This window comes from Pseudorca crassidens, chromosome 12 (genome assembly GCF_039906515.1).
Source record: "Pseudorca crassidens isolate mPseCra1 chromosome 12, mPseCra1.hap1, whole genome shotgun sequence".
Taxonomy (NCBI): Eukaryota; Metazoa; Chordata; class Mammalia; order Artiodactyla; family Delphinidae; genus Pseudorca; species Pseudorca crassidens.
The window spans coordinates 57,268,183-57,292,571 of record NC_090307.1 but is presented as its reverse complement, the minus strand read 5'-3'; the positions used below and the strand labels follow the sequence as shown (position 1 = coordinate 57,292,571).

Genomic DNA, 24,389 nt, shown 5'->3' with positions numbered 1-24,389 from the left:
TACATTGTGCTGCTTCTCTGCTCAGAGAAGTTTGGCTTGAAGCAAAGATTACTTATGTGGCAAGCAACTGAGCTGATCATCTTTTCATTGAAGAGAATAAGGCATTTTATGTGGTATTTCTCCCTCCCGCCCTCTCCTCTGTTGTGTGACGGTCTTGCACGGTTTTACTCTCACAGTTACTACAACTGGGCGTTGGCGGCTCCCATGATCCTCAGCCTGCAGGTCTTCCAGAAGAGCTTACCTAAGGTGAGATCCTCCGCTGTTTGTTGCCCCCCTCAGAGGTATCTACAGCATGTAGTGCTTCGAAAAATCCAGATGTGCATATTTCTAAACTGGGTACTGTTCAGTTTGATTTAATATTCTAAAATTAGTATTATCACTCAAATTATCTCATACCCCAAAGTGTAGGAAATTACCTGGGCTGCCATATCTTTGCCATTTTTACTAGATATTTATACCGGTTTCTGATGATATATGAAGGTTGAGAGATTTTACTGATTGTTAGTTAAATATAGAATAAGTGAAAACATTTCCTCCCGTTAATATGGAAAGAAGCAGCGAGAAGAGGGTGATGTGGCCGCCAGAAGCGTGGCATCGGTGTGGTTCATTCAGCTGGTGGTTAAAACATGTAGAACATGAAGCTTTGCTCTGAATCTGTCCACCAAGACGACATCATCAGCCTAGCTGGTCCTCATAACTCATGAGAACCACGTTTCCCAAGGGTAGAGAAATGAGAGCAGGCTGCCTGCCAGCCCCTAAGAGGGCTGCTCCTACGTAGCCAGACCACCCAACCTCATACCACAGAACTGCCACAAAAGAGGACACTGTCCATCTTTCAGAGGAGTCTGAGAGGTGTGGAAAGCGTTGCTCACCATCCTGCACATTAATGGTTGAAAGGAGTCGAGTGCCTTGTGACTGACAGATGGCTAGACTCACCTGTGTTGATTGTTTTCAGGCCACAGTTGAGTCCTGGGTCAAAGATAAGATGCCAAAGAAATCTGGTCGCTGGTGGTTTTGGCGTAAGAGAGAGAGCATAACCAAACAGGTAACTGAGCTGGAGGTGATCCTTTCCATGGGCTGAAAAGAAGTGAATCTTTGGTTTATTCAAAAGAAACCTTTTTGCCAAGCACAAGTCGGGCCACATAATGCTCTTTTAATAATGTAGTCACCGTGTTTAAACAGTTACGTGGGCAGGGCTGATGCTAGGTGCTTCCCATGCGGCATTACCTCTCACCTTTACGACAGCCCAGCAGTGTAGATGTTTGGATCCCTGTTTTACAGGTGAGGAAGCTGGAGCACAAGGAGGTGACGTAGCTCGACCGAGGGCACGTAACTGGTGAGGGCTGGAGCTGGGCTGTGACCTTAAGTCTGCCCCAAGAGCTGATGCCGTTTCCACCGTGCCGCGTTACCGGCTGGAAGCCAGAGCTTGCCACCTTCCCCCGCTGGCGGGAGGGGCATCAGTCCCCCCGTTCTGCAGGTCCAGCATCCCTGCCGCGGACCTAGTTTTATTATGCTGTGTGACTGAGCTGGTGCTCTCTCAACAATTCCTGCCCCTGACTTTGTGGAGGCAGCTTTTTGCACAAACAGCATATGACTTCTCTCTCAGGTTTCTGTCCTTTTGGCTCAAACTAGAGGAAGTTTGTTTCTTAAGCGTTTTTAAGTTGCGGATTCAGAAAGCAGTTTTGCTTGTCCCTGGAGAGAGCTACTGTACTGAGGAACTTTTGCTTGTCCGTAGGGGGAGAACTGCACATTGTCATTGTTATCTTGCCGTTCCAGCTGCCAGAGGCCAAGGAAGGGAAATCGGAGGTGCCGCCGCCCATCGACCGGCCGTCGAGCGCGAAGGAGCCAGCCAGTGGCAGGTGGGGGCCCCCGGTCTCTCCAGGCTCCCCCGCCTCAGCCACTGCATTCAAGCTGATGTTGGCCGTTTTGTTTAATTCTTAGTCAGAAATGTCTTTGTCCTGTGGACGTGCATGACAGTCAGTGGCTTCCTTCTGCTGCTCAGTTAGCAGATGATAACTTCCGCTTTTCTTTAAAAAATATCATCAGCTTCAGGACTCCCCTGGCGGTCCAGTGTTAGGACTCAGCACTCTCACTGCTGGGGCCCCAGGTTCAGTCCCTGGTCAGGAAACCAAGATTCTGCAAGCCGTGCCGTGTAGCATGGGGGTGTGTGTGGGGTGTGTGTGCGCGCGTCTGCGTGTGCGTAGACTATATCATCAGCTTACAGTAAATATACTCCTCACTGCTTCCTGAATACCTTGCTCCTGTCCTGGAGCCATGGACTCGGATGCCCTGAAATGCAGGCCTTTGGGAAGCAGATCTTGCGGAATTGTGAGATGTGCTGTCCCTGGTGCCCTGCTCCCTGGCTGTCAGGCACAGCAGGGGAGACGTAACAGGATCTGAGTTGGGCGTGGGTCCCTTTCATTTCTTGGAAGGAGTAGAGCTGCCTTGGACATGTGGATTGGCTGCCCCGTGGATTGGTGCCACGACATACCCCATTCTTGTTTCTGCCACCCTGTTTCTTCCTCCATCAGGTTCTTTTCTCTTCCCTTTTCTCTAAACACTTGGGTTTATCTATCTTCTTGCTCTTTACCCTCTTCTTTTGAAAGGACTGTATAAAATCTTGTTAGTTTCTTAAATCACTAAGAAAGATTTTAAAGATTTGTATCTTTAGAAACATACACATCCTTTTCAACAAGAATCAGCGGGCCTAGTAGCATTCACTGGTTGTAGCAGAAAATGGCCAGTCACAGTGGGCGAGTAACCGCCGGCCAGTTGTAGAGGGAGGAGGAATACACAGGTGTGTACCCTGGGTCTGGGGAACGGCTCCTCCTAGAATGGATTTGGGATCTCTTTCTCTTCTTGATCCTAAATGAAAAGCTGTCGTCTGTAAAACGTCCCGCTGCCTCTTCAGTAACGGGGTTGTGTTGAACAGGCCGGCTGAGGAAGACTCATCGAGTGACGAGGGGTCCCAGGAGCTGGAAGAATCCATCCAAGTGGACCCCATCCCTACGGAGCCGCCGAGCCACAGCAGCACCACCTCCTATAAGAAGTCTCTTCGTCTGTCCTCAGACCAGATCGTGAGTTGCATGTGGTCTGGGTGGATCCAAGTCACGTGAGCTCAGTAACCGTTTAACTCGACGGGTCTCCTCTCCTGTCCACCTGGCCCCAAGCCTTACACACGTGGCCCAGCGTGTGGTCGTGGAAATGCTCACCTACGTCCGGGACAGCAGCGTCCCTCACACTGGGACCACCTGAGGACCTGCAGCACGCTTCCTCCTCCTCCACCCCCGGGCCTCCCACCTCCGTGTCTGGGAGTGAACCAGGGCATCTGTGTTCTCAGCCTGTTTCCAGGATGAATGTTTTTTTTGTTGTTGTTTGTTTTTTTAAAGAATTGTGTTGCATTCTTTTTCCTTTTTTAATTAATTTTTGGCTGTGTTGGGTCTTCGTTTCTGTGCGAGGGCTTTCTCTAGTTGGGGCAAGCGGGGGCCACTCTTCATCGCAGTGCGCGGGCCTCTCACTGTCGCAGCCTCTCTTGTTGCGGAGCACAGGCTCCAGACGCACAGGCTCAGTTAGTTGTGGCTCACGGGCCTAGTTGCTCCGTGGCACGTGGGATCTTCCCAGACCAGGGCTCGAACCCGTGTCCCCTGCATTGGCAGGCAGATTCTCAACCACTGCGCCACCAGGGAAGCCCCCTCCAGGATGAATCTTATACGTCTGGCCCAGCACTGGGCCACACACTGTCTTTTAGGAGCCGCAACCATAGGGAAATGACATTTTCTTACTTAGATGCAGTTTCCCCCTTCCTTTTTATTTCCCACTCCCTGACTTCCACCCATTTTCAATATGAAATTGTCCTGCTGTGCTCCAGGGCAGTCCCGGGTACAGAGGAAAAGGTTGGCGGGGGGCGGGGTGGGTTGTGATCAGAAGAGTGCCTGGCACCTAACACGTGGTTCAGGCAGTGGCTCGTGTGAGCCACGGGCGCAGCCCCGAGCCATCCTTCCTGAGCTGGGATCCCAAAACACTGCTGCTGGTTTGGGGAATGTTCAGATTCTATTCAAAAACTGTGTTTTCCGCTGATTTTCTTGGCTTTTTTTTTTTTTTTTTTTTTTTAAACAGTTACTATGTCTTGTGTATTTCCGTGCATTCTTTCTGTGTTCACACACACACATTTATATATTTAAGAGGCTGGGATCCTTCTTCACGTAACATTGTATCATAAGCAGTTTCTCTGACCACATATTCCTGGAAAGTGTGACTTAATTGTTGCATGTAATTCCATCAAAGTGATGTGCTATTAATTTTCAAAACTCTGATTTTTATTCTTATACTTCTTATAAAAGGCAAAACTGAAGCTCCAAGACGGCCCAAATGACGTCGTGTTTAGCATTACAACCCAGTATCAAGGCACCTGCCGCTGTGCGGGGACCATTTACCTGTGGGACTGGAACGACAAGGTCATCATTTCTGACATCGACGGGACGATAACCAAGTAAGCAGGAGCCTTGGGGTGACAGGGAAGGGGGCCCAGCTCAGTGTGTGGTGGTGGTGGGGGTCCCTCACCTGGGCAACCAGCCACCATCAGGAGAGTTTTTAAACTGTACACACTGAGATGCCCTGAGTGCAGTCCCCACAGAGTCATCTTATGGAGGGAGGAAATAGGTGGGACCGTACAGATATAACGTCAAAAATGACACTTGGGGAATTCCCTGGAGGCCCAGTGGTTACGAGTGCGGTGGCCCAGGTTCAGTCCCTGGTTGGGGAACTGAGATCCCGCAAGCCGTGCAGCGCAGCCAAAAAAAAAATATTAATGATAACTTCGGAGGATTTAGTTATTTGGTCTCCAGATTCTGGTATCGGGGGGAAGAAGCAGCTGTTGAGATTAGGGAGGAGAAAAACAGGATGTGTGGTGGTCAATTCCCTCATGTCTGATTGCTCTTCTGCAACCCTGGACCCCGGTGGGGTCCTTGTCTCCTGTGCACAGGCCAAGGAAACCGCCGTTGGGCATTGTCCCTCCACCTCTCCCCCGTCCGGCAGCTGCTGGCAGCTCGTATTTAACTAAATAGGTAAACACTTGGCTTTACATGCTTGATTCCTGATACCTTTGTCTGTTTCTGCCCTCTTAGGTCTGATGCTTTAGGACAGATCCTTCCACAGCTGGGTAAAGACTGGACTCATCAGGGTATCGCAAAGCTCTACCATTCCATCAATGAGTAGGTATCCCGACCCACGTGTCTGGTGAGCTAGAATTTTGCTTGAAAAAGCTAGGAAAAGGTGTTCATCAGCCAGTCCACAGAAATCTTGTTCATACGCCAGCTATTCCCGCTCTCCTTTCCCACCCCTTCCTAGAGCCTCACGCAGGGGAAAGTGTGAGCCGCCATCTGTGGGACAGGAGCTCTGTGCCCGGCATGGTATGCGTTGTTACGCATGTTAACCTTGTCATCTTGTTTTCACAGGGCTGTGGGTTGTAGGCACTGCCTGTGTCTATAATCATAGCTGTACTTGGGGGTTTTAGCTGTAATTTAACAGGAGAGCCAATTTTCAGGTTTGGTTTTTTGAGTATTTTTAATTGTATTGCTTTAAGTAGGTCATGCATGCATGGGGTAATCAATTTACCATGGGGTCCTCTCTGTCAGAGTACTTTTTTTGTGAGAAAATAGTGCCTTGGCCTTTGTGGGATCCCAGTACCTATGAGTTAAGTTGATCTGCAGAATTACAGTGTCTTAAGCACAAGTTGAAAATGTCATAATATGAAAATTATGAGTATGTCAGTTACCCAGGTAAAGTTTTGCTCCTTGTTTTATGGAATGATTTGCATTCTGGAAATTGCCTATATAAGTGAAATCCTTTGTGTCTTTCATCTATAGCAGATTGTTTAAAGATAACCTCAAATCTTTGTCTGTTTTGTCATTTGGCTTCCATGGACCAGACGCTGAAGCTATATCATTACTTGTAAATTTAGCGTAATCCCTAGTTGCATGTACCTCCATTTTCCACCCATGGCGTTTTTGATGGGATGGTGAGATCTTTCTAATCCTAACAATTTTTTCTATTAAATTTAAGAATTTGATTTTCATAGTAAACGAGAGGAACTTTATTTGGACCTTTAAAAAGAAAAACGCATTTTCCCCCCTTTAGCCAAAGCACACGGGCTAAACAGGACGCGTTCTCTTTCAGGAATGGCTACAAGTTCCTGTACTGCTCCGCCCGCGCCATCGGCATGGCCGACATGACCCGCGGCTACCTGCACTGGGTCAACGACAAGGGCACGATCCTGCCCCGCGGCCCCCTGATGCTGTCCCCCAGCAGCCTGTTCTCCGCCTTCCACAGGTGCCTCTGTGTGCGTATGCGTGCGTGTGCGTGCACCTGCGCGCACACGGGGGCCTGACGAGAGCTTCTGCATCTTGGTTCCGTATTGTTCTAACTCACACATAGCTCACCTGGTCTGTGTCAGACACGGTTGAGAAGTCAGGTTGGCAAAGAAGGAGAAAGACACCGGTTATGAAGGATTAAAAACATTGGTTGGTTGTGAGCACTGTAAAGTCTTTTTAGGACCACATACCAAGGAAAGCTACCGTTTTGGATTTGGTGATTATATTTGTATTTTCTTCTCCTAGGGAAGTAATAGAAAAGAAACCAGAGAAGTTCAAAATTGAGTGTCTAAATGATATCAGGAACCTCTTTGCCCCGTCTAAGCAGCCCTTCTATGCGGCCTTTGGAAACCGTCCAAACGTAAGTGTGTCTTCTGGGCTACACACTCGGATGTGGTGTGTGAAACTCAGAGGAGTGTACTTTTAGGGTATAGCCCTGTGTTAGTTCTCAGACCAGTTGTATAGGCACAGTGAATGTCTGTTCTGCTGATATCTGCTGTAAATTTTCTCCAGCGGTCAGGAAGGGCCTGTCGGTGGAGATGTGGTGTGTGACACCACAGAATGTAGGTGTGTGACAGAGGGCACGCCCTCTGTCTCTGTGGCTTCCATTCCATTTCCTCAAGCAGTTCCGACTCATGTTCTGAGTGATTCTAAGCCGAGTCTTGGATTCACCCCAGAACCAGGTCTCGAGGGCCCCCCTTGATTACCGCTTCCCATCTGCTGCTCCGAGGCCCCTGGCGTCTCCGTGGCGCCCAAGTTTTCTGGCTTCCCGAGCGCCCTCTGCGGTGGCTCCGCTCTTGAGTTTGTGTTTGTCTAAAGCTCGGCCCCAGTGGCAGAGCTGCGCCGCGCCAGCGTCACGTGATTTCCGCACACAGTCTCCCGTCGAGGCGATTTTCTGGCTCGCAGGAACCGCAGGACCATCTCCTCATTTCTTCTCTCTGTAACCACCCTGCCCCATGTTTTCTGCTGCAGGATGTCTACGCTTACACACAAGTTGGAGTTCCAGACTGCAGGATCTTCACCGTGAACCCCAAGGGTGAGCTGATACAAGAGAGGACCAAAGGAAACAAGTCATCGTAAGTGCGTTCCCACCCCTCAGCCTGGAGCCCCGCAGCCAGGGGCCAAGGATCAGAACTGCACCTGCCTCTGCAGGCTTTCCTCTCTGCCGCGGTGTCTTCTCCTCTGCCGTAGCTGTTGGGGGGGGGTTGCTGAGGGGCCTAGACTTTGAGGAGGGTGGCAGTGCCCTGAGAAGGAGGCCTGTCTGGGATCCTTCCCATCTGTGGAATCTGAGTAACTGGCTGTACAACCTACAGTCTGTGCTCTCAGATCAACTGATGAGTAACAGTTGCTGTGCTTCCTCCCCACTTCCTTCTGCCAGGTATCACAGACTGAGCGAGCTCGTGGAACACGTGTTCCCACTTCTCAACAAGGAACAGAATTCCGCCTTTCCGTGCCCGGAGTTCAGCTCCTTCTGCTACTGGCGAGACCCGATCCCTGAGGTGGACCTGGACGACCTGGCCTGAGGCCGCACCTCCAGAGGGAGGCCCTCCGTCACTCGCCACGCAGCAAGGGAAGGTGACCAGCCCTTCTGCTGGACAGAGGACATGGGGTCCCCTCCCGGCCACAGGTGTGGGACAAGACGTGCTGACAGTTGGGCACCAGCAGGGACGGGAAAGCTGCTGGGGCTGGAACCGCCTTCCCCCTTCCCCCTCCCAGGCCCTGAGGGGCTGCTGTTCGGTGCCGCGGCCGGAGCCGCGAGGGGAGCTCGGGCCTGAGGCCGGAGGCCTGGGCTCTTTTCACTGGCCTGTCCTCCCACACGCTCTGTGTTGTGTGCTGGGTGCTCCTTTAATTGCCTGATTTAAAAAGAAGGAAAAAGAAGCTAAGAGTGGACCAAAATGTTGCACAAAGTAAAGTGTTCTAATTTCCACTGGGCAGTTGAAAGTGTTTCTCTCAAAAGGAGGGCTTTCTTCAGGGGATCAGGGTCCAGTGGTGATGTCGGTCCAAACCGCCTGTGCACGTTTCTTCTGTGGCTCCTCCCTCCCTGCTCCACGGAAACGGGACGCTTGCTCGGGCCCCCGGGGTGACAAACGTGGGCTTCGGGGGAACATAAGGTCCTTATATCATTGCCTTCTCACCTGTGACTATTCCACGGTGGGGACCTGAACTGAGGTGTCGTGTCTCGGACTGGCAGGAAGGAGCAGGTCTTGCAGGATGTATGTGATGCCCGTAAGAGCCTTCCTAGCAGCAGGAGTTGGTTAAACAGCAAGGAACAGCTCTGTTCTTAGGGAGGCCTTGGAAATGCAGGTGAGCACTTGTGACGGGTCCTGGGAAGGGTCCTTTCTCCGTCCCCCTGCCTGCAGTCCAGTTTCCCAGCCTGGTTGTGATGAGCTCTTGTCGGACCCGAGCAGGCCGCCCCAGAGAAGGGGGGTTCTGTCCACAAGCCTCTGCAGAGCTGTGAGCACGAGCCTGCAGAGGTGAGGCTGGGTGTGGACGGTCCCCTTGGTGTTAGAATCGAGAAAACTATTAGACAGGAGCTCTCCTGAGAGCAGCAGGGCCCACACACAGCCCTGCGTTGGGTGAGAGAGCAGTGGGCAGGTTCCAGAGCGGAGGGCGGGCGCCCGATGGGAACGCTGCAGAGCAGTGCAGGCCCGGCCCCCGGCCCCCACGGTTTCCTTTCCCACCTGTGCTTTCCCTGTGCTGGTCTGGCAGGGGCACTCTTCCTTGTAGTTTGCTCCACCGAAATAATAGCTGATCTAGAGCTGGGGAAATGGGGGCGGTTATTTTCCAGATTGGAGAGTTGAAAGTCCCTGACTCGGTTGAGCCGTGTTTCCCAGTGCTGTTGGGTGCAGGGACGATGGCACAGTCCCCGGCACGCAGCTCTCAGTGGCAGAGGCTGGCGGAGCCACACACGCTTCCTCCGGTGCAAACCGTCCCGCCGTAAATAGCTCAAGGACTCATCATTTAAAGAATTTATTTATGTACAGTAGGCCAGGGAAAATAGGTTGTGCTTGTATGAAGTTCTGCCCAGTTAGTGAAATCAATTCCTTGTACGGTGGCCCTGCAGTTACTTCATCTCATAGATGCCATCGGCCTGTCGCCCCACGTTTGCTTTAGGCAGTTACCCTGAGCTTCGTAGGGCTTTGCTATGTGCGGTACGGAAATCTTGATAACGCACCTTCTGTAGTCTTTTGTTGGCTGTCCTTTAAGGAGTTTCTGACTAGACACTTTCTTTTTCTCGATAAGCTCTTCTCTCTGGACACAGGGGCATCTTAGAGGGTCGAACCTGGGAACCCAGGTCTCCCGGCCCTGCACTGAGGGTGGCTGACCCCTCTGCCTGGGGGCCATCAGCACTAGACTTTATCATTTTGTCACCGCAGATTGATCCAGTGGGTACATACGCTAATTAACCTGAGTCTTTTTCCTTATTTAAAGGAGTCCCTTTTGCTGAAAGTAGATGATTACTATTACTATAGTGTTAAGAAAGTGTTAAGTTTGTGCTGAAAATCCATTGCCATTTGCTACAAATGACATTTGTTCTTTCTGTGAAAGAGAGATGCCCTCGAGTGTGTTTGTACACAGACCCTTCTGATGGGAGCTAATGAAGGAGCAGCAGCCTCTCGCTGCTTTCGGGGACGGGCAACGTCACGGGGTGGGGGGGGCGAGGTGGACTGGGCTCTTCTAATCGCTCTCTCCGCTGCTCCACTGGTGAAATGGCCGTGGCCCCTTTCCCTCTTTCCAGTCCAACCCGACTTGAGTATCTGCCTTGGTGTCCGCGTGCTGAAGCTTGTATGGCTCTAGTGTTGACATCTGCATCTCTGCAGGGCTTACGAAGTGCGCGCGTGGGCCCAGAGCATGCAGACTTGGCCCGCGTGTCCGTATCGTGTTTGCTGTGCTTTAAAGTGCTTTAAAACATCTGCATAGTTTTCAGCTGGAAAAAGAAAAAGCTTACTAGTGTGATGTCATGAAATGAAAGCTGTTGACAGTCTAGGAACAAGAGCCAGCTCACCATCCGGAAAGTACGCGTGCCTTTGGCTGCACGTGGCCCTTCTGGAGGGTGTCCTTGAAGCTGCAGGCAAGACCGAAGAAATGGGCAGAGAGTAAACGCTCAGGTTTTGCAAGTTGGTGAAAACAGACTCTCCCAGGGAATTTTATCATCTTTTCAAGTATCATCATAGTTACTCTGGGAAGCCTTGTCTTCCTCTGTTTTAGAGAATGCTGGGTTTAATGAAACTGGTTGAAGATTGAGTTTTTGTTTAAAGTAAGTGCTCTTTCCAGGTGAAAACTACTTTATTTGGTTTGTTTTAAAGGTAAGAAAGGGAAGGGAACACTTTACTCTTTTAATTTAATCATTACGTTCAGTCTGTGATGACATATTTGATTATTAGGCACAGCAGTGCCACTAACAAGTTTTTTAAGTTGTCAGAAATTGTAAACATCAGTTCAGTACTTAGTTTATGGCGAAGACAACTGTCTTAAGATAAATGGCTCATTTTGGTGCAGTGTTTGATGTTCAAAACAAAATGTTACAACAATAAACGAACGTAAACTGAACGCATCTGACTCTCTCCTTCAGAGGACATTAAATCCTTTTCTCTAAACTCTTGCCAGAAATTGATAATTTCCATAAATTAGCATTTTGATCTTTGCTGACACTTACATTTGTGTATAGAAAGGACTTCTTTTTTGGTGCTTGTGTTTATAAAACCTGACTCCAGAGTGAGGCTACACCCACAGGAGCTAACCTCTCTTGCTTTGTAGGTTCTGCCAGGCAGTGACCCATTCATACATACGTGATTTCTAGGGGAGTCTCCCTGGCACCCTCCAGGCTGCTTCCCCCGCCCCTCAGCCCTTCAGGGGTCCCCTGAGCGCCTTGCATTAAACCCTTCCTCTGGTGAATACTACTTAGCCGTCCTGATGTTTTCATCAGCTGTTAGGAGAGTCAAAGTGGTCTTGGATCAAAAACCACATCCCCCGTGTTATGTTATTCGCGTATCTTTATCCCCCAGACGGCTAAGCACACACTGAGCCTGCGGGCTCTCACTAGCCGCTGGAGAGTGCGCCTCCGCCTCCACGTGGGGAAGCTGCCGCCACTCGAAGCAACAGAGTGGGCTGGGTGAGAGGTGGGGGGTGGGGGGGAGGAGGGAGCCGCGGCTCTGTGCGGTGTGCTCTGCGAGAGGAGGGAAGAGCTCAGACAGGGAGGTTCACTATCAGGAACTGGAACTGGCCGCCAGCGCTTGGGCAGGAGCGGGGGAGTGCCGAGAGCCCGTCTCCACCGCGGCCCCCGCTGCGCCACCAGACTCTGCGCTGTCCTTTCCCGTTGATGGGATGGGACGGGGACAGCGTGCGTGGATGTGTAGGAAGTGGGTGTGGATGCGTGTAAAGCCACGTTTCACATGTCTCTGATCACAAATACGTCTTTCCTTTCAAACTGCAAATTGTGAGAAATAAGGTGATAGGGTCACTGAGAAAGGTTAATGCACTAACATGGGAGTGACGTCAAATGAGGTTTGCACTGATTTGCAGTCTTTACCGCTGGTCGTCTTTCGTTTTTCACCATTTAAGTGTGAGGCCATTTGCTGATGTTAGATGTGGGGGCAGAACGTCCCGGTCCTGTCTCTGCTTCTCTGGGGGTGGGGGGGCGCCCTGACCTTCTTCTCAGCAACCCCTTGTTTCAGAAGTTGTAACCTTGTGCCTGATCGGAGTCCAGGGGCCTGGTCCACACGTCTCACTCCCAGGCTCACAGCGCCGGGCCGCTGACGTCTGGAGGAGCTGCTCCGAGCCTCCCAGCCTGAGCTCAGCCCAGATTGCTTCTCTCTGTGGAAGAGGACAGCCTTTCCCTTCTACAGACGCTGACTCCTGTGAACCACGGTCCAGCTTTCATCCCACTGAAGTCAACGCAGGACCTGCTGCAGTCGTGGATAGAGAGCGGAACTTCTCCGTTGTCAATAAATGAGTCAGGATGCACCGGCAGAGGCGGTGTTTCACTTACTGCTCTAAGCACCGACTGTGGAGTGGAGGAAAGTAATTCTCTACCTTCTGTCTGCTCCCTGCCTTTCCGGCTATTGAGCATTTGTCCCCTTTGGCACCAGGTAAGGTCTTTAAAGGGGGTGTGAGGTGGAGAGGGCAGAAGCGTGTGCCCACTGGGTTTTCCTGAAAATGCTCCACTGCAGTGGGGTTTTTCCCATGAGTCATTTCTAGGAAGCCACTGCTAGCCAATTCCCCAGCTGTAGAGATGGGACAAGCGTGCTGGCCCACCCCCATGCTGCGGACAGAGAGGCCCCGCCTTCCGTTCTTGGCCCCTTCGCCCTAGCTGGTGGAGGGGGTGAGGGAGAAGGCCGGCCTCTCTGTCCACTGGCCGCCCTGGGCTCTCATTTGCAAGCAGTCCTGGAAAAAACATTCTTACAGCATAAGAGTAACTTAGTGGCTTGATGTCGGCCAAGGAAACTTGTTTCTATTGTCCACATCTTTCCCTGGGGCTCTGGGGAGCCCCAGTGGCACTTGGTTGGCCAACAGGTTTTACCAACCCGATTAGCAAAGACCACGCGGAGCTAAGGGTCTGGTGTGGCTGCCCGTAGAGGAGTGGGGGGCCTGGGCTTCCCGGGAACAGAGCGTGCTCTCCACGGGAGGAGTCCTGCTTTCCTCAGATGACCTCGGTGTTCAGTGTGGTCGGTTTTGTGTTGGGCCTCTTGTTGCCTGGGAGCTCAGGAGTCCTTACAGCTGCATCTGCTGTGAGCTGGGCAGCTGCGGGTTCAGTGTGAATGTCCAGCGCCCCCTGGAGGAGCCCCCTTTTCAGCTGTGGGGCTCACATGGGGACTCTGACCTCCAAGCACATCTAGTCTGTCTGTCTGTACAAGCCAAGAACAACCCCCAAGTGCACGGCGTGCATGCTGAGGGATAACAGGTGCATGGTTGAGATGAATTGAATCAGGCTTACTTTCTGCAGCCATTGAAGTCATTTACTGTAGTTTGCTTTTCGGCAGCAACTCTCAATCCAGAAGGCACCAGACTGAACTGGAAGTGTTTTACATCTTTATTGACACTCCCTGTCTTGCACTTAAGTCGTACATGTCATTCAAGGAGCCCAACAAGCCACATGACAGTCTCTCTCGTGTCCCTCTCAGCCAGGCAAACCCGGGGTGGGGGGGGGAGGGGTGGCGAGCCAAACCTGGGACAGCCCACTGTCCACCCTAGGTCTGTGGTGGCACGTGCCACTTCAGTGTTTAAACTCTTCTCCCACATGCAGGGTAAGTGAAGACAGAAGCAGCTGGCAACAGCTCTGCTCCAGCAAAGCCTGGCCACTGGTGCCAGCTCTGCCTCCTCTCAGCGGCTCGTCCTTCTCCAGCAGCAGGGCGTGATCCCACCAGGCAGCAGTTGGAGCCTCCGCGGTCAGCACCCTGTACGCCCAGCACAGGCCCCTCGGAGAGAGCGCGGGCCACGGCAGAGCCACAGGTGGGAGCTGGGAGACGCAGGGGAGGAGCCGGCGGGCAGGCAGGGGCGCTTCCGACTCTTAGGCGTCGGGGCCACGTTGGCCCGTGGTTTGCTCCTTGCTGCCTTGGCAGCCAGGCCTGGCCTTTACCTGGGGAGGTGGTGGGGTGTCTGCAGGAAACTAGACCAGTGCTCCAGTCACACACACGCTGAATACATTAAAGCTGCCGAGTTCCTACAACTCTCCCCTTCCTTTGCCCGGCCACCTCAGAGGTGGGACAGGAAAGGATATAAGAAAACCCCACTAAACGTGGAGTACATTTCGTCAAAGTCTGTGTGAGCCAACCTGCCCCCGGTCACCACGATGTTGACGCCGTCCCCTGCCTTCAAGTGCACAATAAGGTGGAACGCCCCCGGGCCCCCACAAGTGTGGACGGCCCCCTGGGGCCGGTGGTACTCCAGGAATTCTCTCTTGTAGCCGGCCGTGTGCAGCTGTGCCACGCTGGCGTTGGCGACCGAAAGGACGGCTTCCACGTACGTGTCCCTCTCGGGGGTGAGCGTGGCCGTGATCAGGTAGCGCCCGTCGTACGGAGCTGTGAAGACCCCTGGTAGGAGGAAAGCAGACACGGTGTTCACGTGACGCCATCACAGCCTTTTGCGACCAGCTGACAACCCAGATGAAGGCAGACCAGCCTCTGGGGTTGCCCTGAGTGGCCTGGGTTTGGGCTCAAAGTCCTGCTCAGCCTCCCCCCGGGAGGCAGGCGCACTCAGGGGCGCAGCCCCTCTGCATACTAAACCCACCCAACGACGGTGACAGTCCCCTTGGCCCACACTGCTCTCTGCACTGACCTGGTCCTCGCTGCAGACCCAGCAGCAGCCTGAGGGAAAACTGGCCCGTTCCCCCTCACCGCCTGTCCTGGCTGCCTCTGGGGAGTTTTCTCTGTCACTGAAAGCACCTCGAGGCCAACTTAGAATCGACCTCACGGGCACAATAGCCACAGAACGCCTTAGCTGCCTTCTGGGGAGGCAGGACCAAAAACTCCCCACAAGGTCGGTCATTAACGTAGGAAGAAGAGACACCGAGCCAGGGGTGCAGCCACAGCCAGCCCTCCTCCGGTGGAAGAGCCAGGCTCCCTGCTGGACCAGTACCCAGCTGGCATCCACGCGCAGCCGCGAGCTGGTATTTAGACACGCTCTGGGGCTGGGAAGGCAGGGGAAGGGCTGGTCGGAAGTGGGGGGGATAAGGTTCGCAGATGTTGCCCATTTGCAAAGCAGCGGCACATGGGCCCACAGCCAGACCCAGTGCTGGCAGGAGTGGCCATTGCCCAAGGGCTCGGGAAGGGGGCTGGACATGGGCCACTGACCACGGGCTGAGAAGGAATCTGAGGGGCCTGAGTCTTTAACCTGCCCTGAAATGTGCCAGGCCGCCCAGCTCCCTTGCCCAGCTCTTCTCAGTAAATTTAGAGCCTGGGGACAGACGGACCCCAGCACTCCGGGCACATGGCCAGCGTCTGCTCAGGGTCACGCAGAACTCCCTTTACTGAAGACCTGCTGGAGAGAGCATGGGCATCCTGGGAACAGGAGAGAAATGAAGGTCACGGTCCCTGTGTGCCGAGAGCACCTGGCCTGTCGGCGTGGACAAGCTGTCCCCATAGCCGAGACTGCGCGGAGTGAGGGCCCCAGGGGAAGCCCAACTTGAGCACAAAGCGAAGCAGCCTTCTCACACCGCCGCCTCCAAGCCCGTTAAAACCAGAGTGTGATGCCGAGCTTCACGCCCCTGGGCCTGGAGGCCAGGAGCCCCGTTTTTCTACGCTCTGCACTTCACTCACTCTGATGCTCGCTAAAACCCGAGGCCCGTGGTCCTGAGACCCGGGGCCAGGGCGGCAACTCACATCTCTGCTCGCAGAGAGCCGATTCCCTCCCAGGGGCCACACAGAGCCCCGGCCACAGCAGCACGTGACACCCAGGTCCGCTGGTGCCTGTGGGCGGGGGGACAGCGGCGGACCAGGGGGTCCTGGCTCTCCTCCCGCAGGCACGATGCCCACGGCCCCGAGGACAGCAGCCCAGGCACCGGGGTGGCCTCCCGTCCCCGCTGTTCTCGGGGGCTGGGGACCACATGGACCGAACCCCCGTCAGGGCGAGCGGTTCTGCCCCAGAGCAGGCGCCCCGCACTGCTGCTGACCCACTTGGGGCTCAGAAACCAGGAATCCCGCAGGCGGCGGCGTGGGCGCACCTGTCGTGGCAGCGGGGAGGGACCTTCCTCGCAGCCTCCCGGCTGGGAGAGGCCTCCCGAGCGGCCGTGTGTGCGGGCGGACTCACCGGTGCTGGGGTCGTACACGTCCCCGTCGTTCACCAGCACTTTGTTAAAGAGGACGACGCCCGCATCGCTGGGGAAAGGCTTCCGGGTGAGCCCCGCAGAGAAGGACACCAGAGACGGCGCCGGGACCCCTGGGCGGAGAGAGGATGCGCCTTCAGTCAGGCCCCGTGCCGAGGCCTGCGCGCCGTCCCGAGGGGCTGCCTGGGCCTTGCATTTCGCCTCAAAGTGGGCACACCCCCTCCTCACACCCTGGGCCCAACAGCGCCCTTGTCAAGAGGGGCAGGCAGTTGGTGGGAGTGCGCATGTGTGGATTGCGTTGGCCGCTGCGTGAGATGGGAGGCTTCGCGCATGCGTGGGCCTTGTGCATGCTGTCTGGGGTGGGGGCGCTGAGGCCCCACAAGGTGCTTCTGTGTGAGTGCTTCTGAGATGAGAGCTGGGAGGCTGCGCGCGCACACGCGAGGCGGGGGCTTTGTGCATGCGTGATGCTATGCGGCGGGGGGGTGGGGGCGGTGCACGCACGCGCGTTTGTGTTCGTGCACACGCGAGCAAGTGAGCCGGGGAGGGCTGCACCCGTGCTAATCGCCCAGAGGGAGGAGACAGGACCCGCCGTGGGGGCGGGGGGGGGCGGGACAGGGGCTGCCCAGGACCACCCGCCTCGGCCTCCCGTCCCGGCTAACGTACCTGGGGAGGCTACAGGCGGTGACTTGGGGTACCCTGAAAAACAAAACGCAGATGCAGTGTCAAAGCCCTAATAGCGCACCTCATTTTCCTGAGCCCCTCCTTTTCTGCCTGTTCCTCACACTGTGTGTAAGTAGACATTAAGAGCACCCACTCCCAGCTGCCTGCACAGAGAAGACAGCCCTGAGGACGAACTGGCTGGGGGAATAGGAAGAAGATGGACTGGAGCCTTGGGGCCCAAGCCGGCGAGCAGGCTCCAGACTGACATGTCCACTCCCACGCTCGCCCTCCAGGAGCAGGGACTGTTCACTAGCTTTGCCCCCAGGTAGACTGGATGCAGTGTTTGTCGTGTGGATGCGTGGAAGGAAGGACAGACATACAAAGGAACAAATTGCCCAAAAGTATGTAAGCATCCAAGATACGTGGAACAGAAGGAAAACTGTCATCTTAGAAAAGTCCCCACACCTGCCTAAGGGAGCTGGGATCACTGGAGCTTGGGGTGGCTGAGAAGGAACGGCAGTGACCCCCACCTGCCCAGCAGGCACGGCGCTTCATTCAGGCAGGCTGTCCGTGCCTGTGGCTCAGTGCCTCCAACCGGCAGCTTGGTTGAACTCTGAGGCGACTGGTTGGTACTATCCTGTGACAGCTGACGTGAACTACCCCAAGCAGCGTCACGTGTTTATATGCGCTAGCCCAGAGCCTCAGCTTCCTCATCTGTCAGTAGAATATCAACTTCACGGTGCTGTAGGGAAAGCTGTAGAGCCAGCCCCTAGTTCAGCCCCTGGCATGCAGTGGGTGTCCCATAAATGCTCCCTTTTCCTTCTCCCACCTGCCTTCACCTCCTCCACCACCACGGTGCTGACCTTCCAACTCACATGAAGCACTTAACTGGCCAAGCACTGACCTAGGCTTTTCTCCATCCTCACAATAACTCTCTGAAGTCCTATTATTATCTTCCCTTTGCCGTTGACAGAGCTAAGCCTTACAATGACATAGCTAGGGTTGGAGCCAGAACCTTCCAGCCTACCCACTTTGATGTGTGCTCATCTTTGTGGCTACGCAAGCTCCTGGTATCCTCTTGGTTTCCCCGGTACACTTCCTGCTAGGGAGATCAAGGAGCTGCCTGTGTGGTCCATGGTCCAGGTATTACAGCCCATGGCCCAAATCTATTTCTAAGTATGATGTACTATCCCCAGAGTACCACAGAACCTTTGGAGAGCCAAGTTTTGGACCTTGTACCCTGAAGGCTGCACCCATGACCCGCAGAGACCCTGCAGCAGCCCCCTGGGGCTCAGGCTGCCCCCTCTGTGCATCCTCACCTTCCGTAGCTCAGATGGCCCAGCAGCGGGGGACCCTTACCTGGTGCTCCCGCGTAGCCTTCGGCCCTGGGGATGGGCCCCTGCCCAGTCTGGCCGTCCACGCCCCGGGGCAGTCCTCGCCCCGACATGCCCATCCTGCCCGGGGGCCCGGCCTCTCCAGTCTCCATAATGACCCCGGTGGAGCCAGGCAAGAAGGGCAGCCCCGTCCAGCCTGGCCGCAGCAGCGGGGGCAGTGGCCGGGGGCGTCTCTTGGGCAGGACAGGCTGCTGGCCTATGTACGGCTGCTGTCCAGAGTCCTTGGACGGCGGTGGAGGGGTCAGCGCTGGAGCAGATGGCTTGGTGGGGGCCTCTGCCGGGTGCGGGGCCTTCCCTTGGGGCAGAGGCTGGGGTGCTGCTGAGGGCTCCTCCGCTGAGCATTTGGAAAGTGGAAAGAAATACACAGGGTTCAAAACCTCAGACTTGACTGCTCGACCACAGGCCTCCTCTGTGAGACTTCCGTGGGTATGGCTCCCCGGAAGGTGTGTGCTTGGGGGGCTGGCCTGTGGCCTCTGCGGGGTCCCTGGGCTGGGCCCACCAGCAGACACAAGAGCAGCCACCACAGAGTGGGGACAGCCTGCCTGGACCCCCTGCCCAGGGGAGGGGGACCTTCACCCTCTTTCTTCATGATGGTCGTACTCTCCAAAACAGCACCCGAACCTCCCTGATTTCACTACATGGTGATACCACAGGGGTATCTGCCTGCCTGCTGCCACCCACGGCCTTGCATTCTCTCAAACAAGCTAGTCTCACGGTCGCAGTGGACAGCCTCACAAGCCGAGGACCTGCTGGGTGCAGACATCACGGGACCCAGGCAGGTGTCAGGGAGCTCGGGCTGCCTCTGCAGCAGGCACAGCTCCCAAAGGAGCGGCAGTGCCCCCCACCTCTCACCACAGCCTTAAGATCACCAACTGAGGGAATTTCCACTGCAGAAAAGTCGTGATTCACATTTCCCTGCCCTCTTGGGATGGCGCTATGCCACAAGCGGGAAGCTGCCACCCTTTCCTCCTATGAATACATTCCTGGAACTAACCTTCCAGGAAGCCCTTCCTGAAGGCCTGTAAGACATCTAAAAATAACCAGGATTGGTCACAATACCATCCTCAAAAGCCAAACCCCACCCACCTCCTCAATCTGTATTATGCCTGCAATGGCCCAGCTTCCAAGGCTACAAAATTATGACCAAGCAAAATCAGTAACTGCATTGTGCCCCACTGCCTAGTTTTGTTTTAAAACTCACAAAGGTAATTATGGCAGATCGAACCCATGCTCCCCCTCCACTCACAGGTTGCTAGCCCACCTCCAGCCCCAAAGGGAGACTATTTCTCAAATAGCCTTTCCCACCCAGTACTCCATGAGAGGATTAATCCCTAAGGAAAATGATTTGAATGAAGTGACCACTTTTTAATTTCCCCCATGGATGGTACAGAACTAATACCATTCTAGATGCACTGAAGATAAGTTAATTCACACCATACAGTGGAAAGGCATCAGGCCTTAATTCTCTTCAGGACTCTGGTGGGAAGAGTTGAGCTGGGCATAGAAACTGAGGCAGAGCAATTCCCGACACGGGGACACCACCAGCCACAGTGAAGGACAAGAGTGAGAAAGGAAACCAATGAACAAAAAGGAACTTTAAAGAGATAATGCAAGAAAATAAACATGTAATAAGGCGTGCTCCTCACTAGCAAGGATGAGCACAGGCTTCTCCAAGTGTGTAACTTTAGCTTCTGCACTAAATAAACTGCTTCATTGCGTGCTCTCCCACACGTACTGTGCTGCTAATAAACGCTGTGCCTGCTTTAAACAAAAACAAAGTAATAATCTCAGAAACAGAAGACACTGCATCCAAAGTATAAGAACAGATTGGTATTGAGAGAGGCCTAACCAGAGAATAAAGATGAGTCTTTGCTGATTAAAAATATACTTGCCAAAATAAGAAAATTCAATGAAATAGTTGGTAGATAAAATCAGGGTGCTCTTTCAGAAGGTAGACCAGGGAGAGAAAATAATGGACAATAGGAGAGAAACCATAGGAAAATTAGACTCTTTCCAACCCAGAAGTCTTTCCCGAAAAGAAAGATCAGAAAAACGGGTGTAGGGATGATGAGGTAGTAAGGAGAAACTCAAATACACAATTTCTCAGAACTAAGAAAGATCCCAGCACAATTATTAAATGAAAGACCCAAACCAAAGCATATTCAGAACACTGAGGATAAAGAGAAGACCACACAAACTGTCAGGGGAAAACTAAAAAGTGACCTCAAATCAGAAGGTCATCACCAGGCTTCTCAACAACAGTACTGGAAACCAGAAGACAAAAGAACACCTTCAAATTTTGAGGGAATATCACTGCTAACCTTGAATTCTATACCCAGCTAAAATATCTGCCAGTTGTGAAACTAGAATAAAGACATTTCCAGGCATGCACTATTTAAAGACAAACAAACAAGCAAAACTGTCGAGCACCCTTTCTTAGAAAGCTATTGGAAAATGTACTCCACTGAAACAAGAGAGTAAACCATGGAAGAAAGAAATGCAGAGTAAAGGAAAGGGTCTAAGACAGGAGAGAGGTTCAAGAAATTTCTAGGATGGTAGTTGAAGGAAGTTTCAGATTGAAAGCCTGAGAGCAAGTCCAGAGAATAAGCAGTCCAGACTGGGTCAGGAAGAGAGAACTCCCGGAGAGAGGTCACTGATTTAAAAAATGGAACTGACAAATGATCTGATAATTTTTATGGTATTGAGAGGGTGTCAGAGAGTGAGAAGAATCCAAAACAGATATGTAAAATCTAGCAAATAATAATGCAGCACCACTACTAATTCAGAGGAAAGCAAAACGAAAAGCAACGTGATCATATTTGGCCATTACTGAGCTGTTTAGCTCCTCATAGCATAAATACTGACGTGATTTTTGTGGCATAACTCCACTGGGAGCTGGGAGGAGGGGAAGCAGGGGGAGACACGAGAGAGCCTAATAGGCTAATGTCCACAGCTGATAAGTAATATATATAATGTCAAATAATACCCATAGAGAGATATCTAAAGCTAATAAATTGATGGTAAACATCAGGGGGAGAAAACAGCTGAAAGTGGCACGTGGCCACCTCTAGGGTGAGAAGGGTAACAGGGAAAAGGGGGCAGGAAAGCTGGTTTTCATTATGAACTTCTCAGAACTATTTCATTTTTATAAGACATAATTATGGAAGACACCCAGGGCCTGTTTCTAAACTTTTCCCTCCAGTCCAAGCTCAGGTCCTTCCCTGTCTGTCTCCCCTTCCTCCTCACGCTGTTTCCAGGCTCACAAGCTGGCCTCCCTCCCAGGGGCACAGGCTCCTGCCCTCGTCCCTCCTCCCTTCTCTGCTGGAGATGCTCCTCCAGCATCTCTCCTCTCTCCTCCATCTCTTTCCTTCCACCCCACCAGCTCCTTCCCTTTAGACCATGTTTATGTGTCTCCACCCAAAATTTAAAAACAAGTACTTTTCCTCAGTCCTACAACCCTCAATGAATTACAGTTGACAAAGCACCTAAAAACAGCCAAGTACAAGCCCGTCAACTGGGTCCTTATTTTGGTACCTATCCCCCCCAAACCCTTTAAACCAGCCCTCTTTCTCTGAAGCCCCCCTGTCTGTCGCTTGTCCCATCACCTAGTCCAGGTGCTCTCGCTTATCACACACACCCCCGATCTGGGCTAAGTCCAGCTGATTCTAATTTTGAATCGTCCTTTGGGTCCTTCCTCCACATCTTTCTCAGAATACTCTTAGAACGCGTCCTAGTCATCTTCCCTGCTCAGAAATCTCCGGTTGTCCTCCACTGCTCATAAAATCCAACAGAATCTCCTGTGTCATCCGTGTCCCCACCCCCTGCCCCATCGCCTCCTGCCCCCTTCAGTACGCCCACGGGGGCCCGGCTCTCAGCTGAGCATCCCTGCCTTTGTGCTTTGCTGTTCGCACTCCCTAAAATGCCTCTTCAGGTGCCCTCACCGAAACACACCTCTCCCTGCAGTCCCGGTTCAGATACCCGCTCCTCGTGAAGCTGGCATGAATCTGCCCAGTAGGGCTTGAACATCCTGCCTCCGAACCATGAACCACTTTGGCCTCTCGGGGGTCTTTGCAGGTTTTTTTCATCTCTCCTTTCTTGCTAGATGATGAGCGCTTGAGGACACATTTTAATGATCTTTTATCCCCAGGGCCTGGCACGTGACATTGAGACATCTAAGTATTTGGTGAATGAAGGCAGGCTGGAAGTACAGCAGGTACCATGGGCTGCACCCTCACTCCTGCCAACCATTAAATGAGGCGCCCTAATTTTGCCAACGATAATCGTTCTGGGGTCCTATAAGGGCAATGCCAGTACCTAGAGTCAGTGATGGTTCTCTTTTCCGTTCATCACTCCCTCAACACCCAGGCTTGTCATAGCAAGTGGAAGGCAGGGGGAAACAAATGAACAACCTGCTTGGCCCAAATATCCTCCGCCAGTCTCCGTGGGGAGTCCGTCCAGCACGCTGCGCAGGACAGGCAGCTCCAAAACACCACTCACGTCACAGCAAAGACGGTCATGAGAAAGCGGCCCTGGATCCAGGCTGCTCCCCAGCCCTGGCCCCCAGCACGGGCTCAGCCCAGTGCGTCACGTGGTGTTTCTAAAGCACACATTCATTACATGGTTGTAACAAAGGTTGGACAGCATGTTGCTCACTCTGGAAAGATGACTCTCGTCTTTCCAAAGCGAACATATGTTTCTAATCCAGAGAGTGACCATTTGTACTGAGTTCCTCGTAAGAGCCAAGTGTTGCTGCCCATGTTTCACGTGCGAGGAATGATCGGCCATACGTGTGCTTGCTCTCGTTCCAGAACTTGCCCCAAGGCGTTGGTCCTGATGCCACAGTGTGGCCTTGTGCCACTGTGTGCGGGATGGGCAGGGCCACAGCCTTACCAAGGATGGACCTGACCCCAGGTAGGAAAGGCCACTCCCTCTCCATTAAAGTTCTTATTAAAAGCCAATTTCAACCTTGCTAAGACAAAGACCTGCCTAAGGAAGTCCGCAACAGTCCACGAGACTGACATGCCTTCCTCCGCTCTCAGGAGCCTGGGTGGCCTGGCTCCTCCTGCAGCCGCCACACAACCCTGCAGAGTGGCAGCTAAATCGCCCAAGTTCCGGCCCCGTGGCTGTGCCTGGCCACTTGGTGGTATCTTGTCACAGAGCAGGGATGTGGGGACAGACACGGGCCTTGGACGTTAGTCTTGTTGGTGGTGTGGCTGAGGGAAAGCCACAGAAACCTCCTGAGTTATCAGCTCAGCCATCAATCGGGCTAAACCGGCAAAGACTCCTGACAAGCAGGCGGAATCGGTGCCAGTCAGATGAAGTGATGGGTGCAGGGGCACGTCCCTGACTGTAAAACACTGCAAACGTCAAGGGCAATTCCCAGTTGGGGGGAAGCTGAGCTGCCTGGCCTCCCAAGGGTGTGTCTGCTGACCAAACCCTGCAACTCCGGGGGACTATTTTAACGAGGTCAATCAAGCCTTATGACTTCATATTTTCTTTCTTTCTTTCTTTCTTTCTTGGCCACGCCGCACAGCTTGCAGGACCTTAGGTCCTTGACCAGGGACTGAACCTGCGCCCTCAGCAGTCACAGCGTGGAGTCCTAACGACTGGACTTCCACAGAATTCCCAAGACTTATGACTTAAAAAAAACGATCCACATGCTGACATACAGCAGGCTAAGTGGACAGAGGGCCACACTGCCCGGCAAAGCTCAGCTCTTGGGAAGCGCCTGAGAAACGCGAGGCTCAGCGGGAGGTTCTGCGGGACTCTGGTGCTCTCACTGACGGGCACAGGGCGGGCCCGAGGCAGGGGCTTCCGAGGAGACGCTTGCTGGTCTCCCTGCAGAAAGGCTGAGGGAAGACAGGCCGTAGAGGCATGTGAAGGACTCTCAGGACTGGGGAGACAACCCACAGAAACCCTGCACTGCTCCCCTGACAACAGAGGAAGGGAAACCATGCGTTCGCAGGAACGGTCCTACTCTGAGCAAATGGCAGTCGAAATGCTGCTTTGGGCTTTGGTTGGAATGAAGAGGAAAAGCATTCAAGCTCGTCCAAGGGGCGCCGTGGTTTCATCACAGAAGGGCCCGGACCGACTCTTCCTCTAGAGGACAGAGCCCACTGGCCCAGCCGAGAAAGGAGTCCAGACGTGATCACACAGAAGCTGGTGGAATCAGCCTCAACAGGGGAAACAGGCCGGCATTTCTGAAAA

At 53.3% G+C, this 24,389-nt stretch overlaps 2 protein-coding genes across 4 annotated transcripts in view; one reads left to right on the top strand and one right to left on the bottom strand.

Annotated features, from left to right (window-relative positions):
- The window catches only part of LPIN2 (lipin 2), an 82,816-nt gene extending 71,897 nt beyond the window's left edge, over positions 1-10,919 (top strand). For 2 of the 3 annotated variants that reach the window (XM_067699590.1, XM_067699589.1), the window contains 10 exons: positions 177-246; positions 956-1,045; positions 1,777-1,859; positions 2,933-3,077; positions 4,341-4,489; positions 5,124-5,210; positions 6,175-6,327; positions 6,615-6,729; positions 7,341-7,444; positions 7,747-10,919. In XM_067699590.1, coding sequence (XP_067555691.1) covers positions 177-246; positions 956-1,045; positions 1,777-1,859; positions 2,933-3,077; positions 4,341-4,489; positions 5,124-5,210; positions 6,175-6,327; positions 6,615-6,729; positions 7,341-7,444; positions 7,747-7,891 — 1,141 coding nt within the window. In that variant the 3' untranslated portion in view covers positions 7,892-10,919. Of the gene's footprint in view, positions 1-176; positions 247-955; positions 1,046-1,776; positions 1,860-2,932; positions 3,078-4,340; positions 4,490-5,123; positions 5,211-6,174; positions 6,338-6,614; positions 6,730-7,340; positions 7,445-7,746 lie in introns of those variants that run through there. The other variant, XR_010933119.1, reaches the window with a different exon arrangement.
- Positions 10,920-13,380: 2,461 nt separating this feature from the next.
- The window catches only part of EMILIN2 (elastin microfibril interfacer 2), a 50,849-nt gene continuing 39,840 nt past the window's right edge, over positions 13,381-24,389 (bottom strand). Inside the window, exons 5-8 of the mRNA XM_067699587.1 lie at positions 18,148-18,516; positions 16,792-16,824; positions 16,113-16,241; positions 13,381-14,398 (exon numbers count right to left, since the gene is read on the bottom strand). Coding sequence (XP_067555688.1) covers positions 14,061-14,398; positions 16,113-16,241; positions 16,792-16,824; positions 18,148-18,516 — 869 coding nt within the window. The 3' untranslated portion in view covers positions 13,381-14,060. The remainder of the gene's footprint in view (positions 14,399-16,112; positions 16,242-16,791; positions 16,825-18,147; positions 18,517-24,389) is intronic.